General features: G+C 38.5%; 1 protein-coding gene across 1 annotated transcript; it reads left to right on the top strand.

Moving 5' to 3' along the window:
• The first annotated feature begins 4,157 nt into the window (after window positions 1-4,157).
• LOC110888286 lies at window positions 4,158-5,204 on the top strand. Its single transcript, XM_022135818.1, has 2 exons — window positions 4,158-4,644; window positions 4,954-5,204. The coding sequence occupies exons 1-2, from the start codon at window positions 4,158-4,160 to the stop codon at window positions 5,202-5,204; spliced, it is 738 nt and encodes a 245-aa protein (XP_021991510.1).
• Window positions 5,205-8,282: the final 3,078 nt, after the last annotated feature.

The raw sequence follows: 8,282 nt of genomic DNA, 5'->3' as shown, positions 1-8,282 counted from the left end.
ATAAATATTAGTAAATTTATGTTATTTGACGTATATTTAATTTCCGAAAACGAATTTCTTTATGATTTAACATGTTCGACCCGAGTACCCTCAACTCCCTGGTCGACCGACTAAGCAATGCCAATCGACTTTTGTAACCATGTGTATATGTATGTTAAGAAACATAAAATATAAAAAGTATTAAACGATTTAATGTATTTGTACATGCATACACCACATCGTGCTCCAACTACTTTACCAATTTCTTATGTACGTGTGATATAACAACGGCTTATTGGTATTTACTAAAAATAGCTAATATTCAACAAAATCGGCTTATTTTCAAGTTCCCATTACAAAAATTCTTCTACATAGATAGAAAAAAAAAAAGGTTATAAAAGAAATTATAATGTCAAACTTGAAAGAAAACATATGTTAAAAGGGGTGGCAAATTTTACTCATTGTGTTGGTAAAACCCATGTCACTTGTGTTTTACATTGACTTTAAGAAGAAATGATATGGAATTAGTGTCTCAAGGCACTTTGCAATTAATATTAAATAAATTTGGTTGTCTCCTTAAAACCTATCACCCCAATATTTGGCTTGAATAATTTCATTTCATTGCTACCGGAATCATATATCCCAACACAATTTACGGTAAAACTTTTTTAGTCGGTGTGATGATAAATGTAATTTTTCCAACTGTGATTTTTGTTTTAATAATTTTGAACAAATGTAGAAGGTTAAAAGATGATAGATTTGTAGTAGTTGAAAATGAGAAAAAAAAAGTGTATATATATTCTAAAAGGTCAGAACCTGTAACACCCGATTAAATAGATGTATAAAAATTTACATTGTATACGAGCTGCTTCCAAGTAAAAGGATTTCAAGTTTTAAAATATAAGCTACTAAATGTAGCAATGATTCAATTCAAAGTATTTGCTCTTTAAGTCACAAGGTGTGTTCGGTTCTTCGCGCAACTTGATCTTCAGCCGGTTTTCTAAGACAGGTATCACCTGACATTTAAATACATTCAACGGTTAGTAATTTAGGCATTTAAACTTAATAGTTAAAACCAGAAAACAAAAAAAAAATTCTGATTCAAAGGGTCCCCGTGAGTCGCAGGGGAACCACCTGTCTCTCTCGCGTGGCGCGAGGATGACTAGTTTGACCAAATCATTGACCAGGCTCCCTCGCATGTCGCAGAGGGGCCTGGTGTGTCTTCCTCATGGCGCGGACAAGACACTTTTCCAGCAAGTTCAGAGAGCTAGGCACTTTTCTAGCAGCCAATTTTCACCCAAATCGCATCAAATTTGGTCCAAATCCAATTTATTCACTTGGATTTTATTCTTAAACATTTTTAAGCTATGACCCACTACCCGGACCCATAAATCTTGAGTTCTTCACACCTATTATTTGGTTTTGAGTTATTACCCATTTGTCTCGTTATGAAATTTTGATCGTTTTAGCTTAAGTCTTCTACATCCTTAGCAAAGTGTTTCATTATTTTTGTAACACCCCGAAAATATAAAACTTTATATTAGAATTATAAATTATAAAGTATAAAATAAACAAGAATAAACTAATTAGGGATAGAAATAACCTAGTTAGTTAACTATCTTATAATAACATGGAGTTTGAATAAAAAAACATCTAAATTAGAGAAGCACTAATAGTTAAGGGGCTAAAGTTGTTAAAAATCAAACTAGATTTGATAAAAACAAAAAAAAATTAAAATCGAAACACACAATTGTGTGTCTAGATCGATCAAGAACAGAGGAGGGCGACCAACTCACATTCCAAACGCTAGTTTCACAAAATTGCTCAAATTGAGGGCTCTAATCTGTTCCAAATCGATTTCCAAGCACAAATTAGTGATCATCTCGTTGAAGGGGATCATAAGGTATGCTTAATTTTATCATTTAACTTCATCTCAGATTCTTGGTAAATTGTGAAATCGAAAATGGAACTTGACTTTGTGATGATTAGATGGAACTTGTAATAGAAACAAGTCTAGGAGTGAATTTTAGGTGATAATTTGCTGAAATTAGGTTCAAAATTATGAAACTCATGATAATCTATTCATAGGTTAAACGGGTTTTACAAAATAGGATGAACACAAGAATTATAACTATCAAAAGTAGTATTAATTGATTTTTACATGATGATTTTGATGATAAAATGCATGCTTGACATGATGGAATCGAAATGTGTGATTATGATTGGAGAAAATAACAAGTTATGAACTTGATTCTAGTTATGTAAAAATTAAACCCGTTAGGTGTTCGTTAAAATGCCTAAGTGAAAAATTAAATGTTAAAAATCGGATGAAAATGCACGTTTGATTGTTATGACAAATTATGCATTAAAGTTTATGAAAAGGGTTCTAAAACGGTTGTGAATTGAACTCTTTAGGCAAGGAGTCCGGATCGTCAAGTGGACAAGCCGGAGGGGATACGCGTTTGAAAGGGGTGCTCTATAGGTACGTGACTTTGGTCCCATTACATTATGTATAAACGTTTGGATTATAAAAAGGATTTAAATCAAAAGTGACATAAAAACCAAACGGGTCGAATAATTATAAAAAGGATTTATAAGCCATTAACTTATAAATCTAAATTTATGCAAATTAAGATGGCAAACGGATCCGTATTTAAGTTATGGACACGTAGGAAAAACAATCGTGTAAATCGGGTTTGTAAATCGAAAGTTATGATAGTTTGAAGTTTGATATTGAAAATAACATTGCTGGGCAAATATGCATCTCCAATCCACAAACCTACTGTCGAAATGAGGTGCTCGTGCTACTCAATGCCGAACCATGTTCATCGTCGCGGGTCGCGTAAGCCGAGACGTGATCTGTCGCGGGGCGCGACAGACCCAAAGCGCTGCAATTTTGTTTTGTTTTCGTTGTTTGGCAATAGAACTTATATATACGTGTTGTTATGCTGTCAAAACTAACAATTGATGTGGTTTTGACCTTAGGTAATGCTCGTTTCGTTTCGGATGTTGATCAAGTAAGGAATCAAGAACCGAACACAAGTTTTGAAGCTTCCGCGCTAGTCTAATCATGTTTTAGACAATGTTTGTTATGTAAACACTACTTAATGTCGAATGTTCTAAACTAGTTAGTTGGTTATGTTAAAACACTATAACGATGTACCTCTTAGTTTATTAACTAAGTTTTTGATAATTATGTATTTTGGTTTTGAAAAGTGCATATTTTATAAATAAATAATAAATAATTGAGACGGGTGTTACAAGTTGGTAATCAGAGCTCAAGGTTGCTAACAAAGTGTGTTCGGTTCAAGCTTGATCAAACATCCGGTAAGAATTAGTTACTTTAGTAGATTCTATTATGTGTGAGAAAAGGAAATATGAATTGACGTGCATGGGAAGAGCGTGTTAACACACTCAAACCCGGAAAGTGCACTAAATGAGAACGGTTAAAGCGAGTTATGAACTCGGCTAAACCGAAGTGAATAAAGTATATGTTATAAATGAAATGTTTAACCATTGGTATAAACATTTTTGTTTCAAGATGACGGAAAGGGGTAACAATGATGCGGTGCCGATAGTCACCGAGCAAATGAAAGAGGTGATTGTCGAGGAGGTAGGAAAGGCAATCGAGAATAGCCTATCCGGTTTTATTGATAAGATCCAAAATATGGTACTTTCGGTAGTCGAAGAACGGATCAAGAAGTTGGAAGATAGTACCAACGTAGCAAAGGAAAAATCTGGAGAGCGGAAGGGTTGCTCATATAAAGAATTCATGGCATGTAAACCACCACTTTATAATGGAGAGGTGGACTAGATAATATGCCAATGATGGCTAAGTGATATCGAGGGGATGTTTGAGAGAAACCACTGTGACAAAAATGACTTCGTAGCTTATGGTACGGGTCAGCTAAGAGGCCAAGCAAAAGATTGGTGGGATACGAAGAAAAAAGAGATTGGAAGCGAAGTGGCGAGGGCAATGACATGGGACGAGTTTAAGGTACCATTCCTTAAACACCACAGTCCAAAGGCAGTTATCAACCGAATCAAGGAGGAATTTATTCAGCTAAGGCAAAAAGGTGAATCTATTGATAAGATCATGGGGATCTTTCTCTACAAACTGAGATTTTTGTGATGAGTTGGTGACGTCCGAAGAGCAGAAAGTATATTACTACTACAATATGCTGAGTGCCGAGTATTGGGAGTTCATGACTCCCTCGAAATATGAAACTCTTACCGAGATTATAAACACGGCTCGGGAAAGAGAAATTGAGCTGAAAAAGCAAATCAAGCGAGGTGAACGAAGGGCACCGACTGTTAATCCAAGCCCTACAAAGAAAGCACGAACCACGGAGTCGTCTAAGAAACTGGAAGGAAAAGGCGGGTCGCCGAGTTGTAAGGTCTGCGGTATAGGGCACAAGGACGAGTGTCGGTTCAAAGATAAGTCGTACCCTATATGCGGAAAGACAGGGCATACGACTGCGTTATGCCCGGGAGAAGTGTCGGTTTGTTATAAGTGTTACCAGCCAGGCCATAAGAAATCAAAATGCCCGGAGTTAGTCGGAAAGAAGGATGGCAAGGATTCGCAAGCCGAGACTCCAAAGGCAAAGGCCAGATCCTTCCAGTTAACCGCGGCCGAGGCAAAGATGGAACCCGATGTGGTCTCAGGTATATTCGCCATAACTTCAATTCCCGCACATGTGTTATTTAATACGGGTGCGAATACATCCTTTATTTCACATGGATTTATTCAACATCCTTCATTCGTATTGACAAAATTACCTATGCCTCTAAAAGTAGAAATAGGTGACAACAAAAGTTTTATCGTGTGTGACGTGTGTCAAGATTGTAATATGAGTATTGATGGTGAAGAATACTCAATAGACCTAATCCCGATGTCGATGGGAGAATTCCAAGTAGAAGTCGGGATGGATTGGTTATCCTGATATCACACGAAGGTCATGTGTTTCCGCAAAGAGATAAAACTAACGTCTCCTAGTGGAAAACACGTTACCATCTATGGCGAGAAAGGGAGTAATCCCGTAATATGCTCAATGTTAAAAGCTCACAAACTTATGAAACGAGGATGTAGAGCGTTCATGATATATGCAAACGAACCAGACAAGGGATCGCCAAAGATTGAAGACGTACCGGTGGTATGTGAGTATGCTGATGTATTTCCGAAAGATTTACCGGGAATACCGCCTGAATGGGAGGTAGAGTTTTAAATCGAATTGATTCCGGGTGCGAAACTTGTGGCCAAGGCGCCGTATCGGCTCGCGCCATCGGAGCTACAAGAATTGACGTCTCAGATTCAAGACCTGCTCGACAAGGGGTTTATTAGGCCGAGTGTGTCTCCGTGGGGCGCACCGGTGCTATTTGTGAAAAAGAAGGATGGGAGCATGCGAATGTGTATCGATTACCGGGAGTTAAATAAACTCACGGTGAAAAACGATACCCGCTCCCAAGAATTGATGACTTATTTAACCAACTACAAGGTGCGAGTTGGTTCTCCAAGATTGACCTTAGATTGGGGTATCATCAGTTGAAGGTTAAGGAGGAGGATTTACCGAAGATGGCCTTTCTGTCACACCCCAACCGATGACGGAAACATCGGGGCGCGACACTGAGCGAAACAGATTGTCCAGGAGAAATCCATAACAACTAAATTACCAGATATTTAAATATTATGTCCCATACCATAACATAACAAAGTAAATAGTTATTACAGACTAAATATCTCAAAGACAAATAACATGTTCCGACAACTCAGATTTTTATTAGATTTATTTCTAGACTCCATCCTAGCTTGATTTCCAGCAAGTAACAAGCAAGCATCCTAAACACCTGTCACACACGTTAAAATAAAAGTCAATACACATAGTGTAAAGGTGAGCATACAAGTTTAATAATATAATAGATTTCGAAATCGTTTATGCATAACCAGCATGTAACATGTAGCAAAGTGAAGGCTAGTAGGTTATCGACAATGAAATATGCACAGACGTGACTGCGAGTTGTAGAATGCGCAACACATATCCCCACTGGGACACGTGAAGTACAGCCCTTAACAACCCCTGTCCAAGACATGTGCTGAGTCCAAACTATAGTACTATCGTTGCTAAGGTGTCATGCAACAATCACTGTGTAAACCTAACATACAAGCATTCATCGAATAACACGTAGCATGCATTACGGTCAGCGTATAAATAGTGTTTGCGTTGTGTGATCGATGTGATTTTAATAAGTAACGTATGTAACACCCAAAAGTGCGTAAAGCAAAAAAGGGATCGAGTATACTCACAGATCGTGTTTAAGTAAATAAACACTCTCTTGGATTGAAGGGAGCGCTGAGAGATTAGCCTGAACAGTTAACGATAGCATAAGCGAAGAGCGGCATGATAAACGATGCGAAGTGAACAAGTGACGGATGGCAATCAGATCGTATGGCCATTCGGTCTGATTGACACTCGTTTGGGAAGGATGTGTTTGTGTATGATGGCTTTGAAGTTTTCGTTGTAGCATTTTCAAATCAGAGAAGTACCTTTCAGGTCGTTCGATCGAACGGCAGTTCGATCGGATGGCGATCCGTCCGGCGAGGTTATGTCTCAGAGAACAAGTTCATAGCAGGATTGTTATTCGATCGGATGGTGTTCCGAATGGATGGCAATCCGTTAGAAACTGATGCACCTTGAAAATTATGAAAAGTTAAAGTGTTGGAGTCCAAGTGCAATCCGATCGGATTGTCCTTCGGTCGGATGGCAATCCGATCGGACGTCAATCCGTCCCAACGAATTTGATCGTCTTGACACTTGATTATTTTGAAAGTTTTGCGGTTTGCTCGAGACGGTATGACAACGTGTTAAACAACGGAACCTCCATCAGACCCAGGTTATCCGATCGAATGGGAATCACCCCAAACCGATCAGTTAACTGTTTATGACGGTGTTCATGTTCAACCCAAAATCGGTTATCTCGTTAATAGGATTCAGATCTCAAGCCGTCACATCTCTAGAGAAGAGTAGAAGGCCTGAATGAGCTCCGATTCTATCGGTTTTGAGTGCATTGAGTGTAAAAGAATTGAAAGAAAGTTACAATACCATCTTTCAATCCTTTTAACTTTGAAAATGTTTAGATCTATGCAAAAACATTGTTTAATCGTGTGGAAATCCTTCAGATCTGAGTTGTTCTTGGTGGAATGAAGCCAAATCTTAAAGTTCATAAGAACTCCATGATGACATCATCCTAGAACACCCCAAATCCACTGATTTCACAGTTAAAAGTTAAGATTCAAGGGTGAAAATGACGAAGAAGTGTGCATAGATGATAGAAGTACAAGATTTGAGTTGAAAACTTACAAGAATCGCGAGAAATCGAGAGAAAAGTGGGCTTGAGCGCTGGTCGAACGAGTGAGAGCTGTCACATCACTGTTGGTGATGTGACAGGGGTATTTATAGGTTGCCAAAAGAGGAAAGAAGAGCTGGTGCGCAGATCGGATGTCACTCCGGCAAGTTGCGTTTCAATGTTTCGTTTCGTGCGTTGAGCGTTGCGATGCGTTTAGGCGAGTATCGGTTATACGATGTGATAGATTAACAATAGCCACACAAATACGATATCTAACATATATATACATCCTAAATAACTTGCGTTTAGCGTTTGCGACTGATTGCGTTGCGATTGCATTTTCGAATAATCATCACAAAACATAAATAAACATGCACAAGTAACACATTATTAGCACACATACACACGTAAAACAATATCCGGAACGCATAAGTCGAGTTGCGATGCGATTAGCGATAAAGCGAATTAACATGCGATTAAACCTCGATAATTAATAGATACTCCACATAATACAACTAAAGCAAATAAATAGGAGAGTTCGATTACAAGTCAAGAAGCACAAATCAGTAATTAAGCAAAGAGTAACAGATCGCAATTAGCAATCTTTTTTCCTTTGACTTTGACTTGTACTTTGACTTTCGAAACACGGGGTGTTACATCCTCCTCTTCTTAAGGGAGTTTCATCCCGAAATTAGGCCTTAGTTGTAACAAACAACTGCGGGTACTTCGCCTTCATGTCACTTTCGAGTTCCCAGGTGAACTCTGCGCCACGTTTTCCTTCCCAGCGAACCTTCACAATGGGAATGCGTGAGCGCCTGAGCTTCTTGGTTTCTCGGTCCATGATCTTGACAGGCTTCTCCACGAAGTGTAATGTTTCGTCCACTTGTAGATCCTCAAGTGGAACTTGTAAATCCTGCTCGGCCAGACACTTTCTGAGGTTCGAAATGTGGAAAGTCGGGTGG

This window comes from Helianthus annuus, chromosome 11 (assembly GCF_002127325.2).
Source record: "Helianthus annuus cultivar XRQ/B chromosome 11, HanXRQr2.0-SUNRISE, whole genome shotgun sequence".
Taxonomy (NCBI): domain Eukaryota; kingdom Viridiplantae; phylum Streptophyta; class Magnoliopsida; order Asterales; family Asteraceae; genus Helianthus; species Helianthus annuus.
The sequence above is the reverse complement of the archived record's forward strand: the minus strand, read 5'-3'. Positions and strand labels throughout refer to the sequence as shown.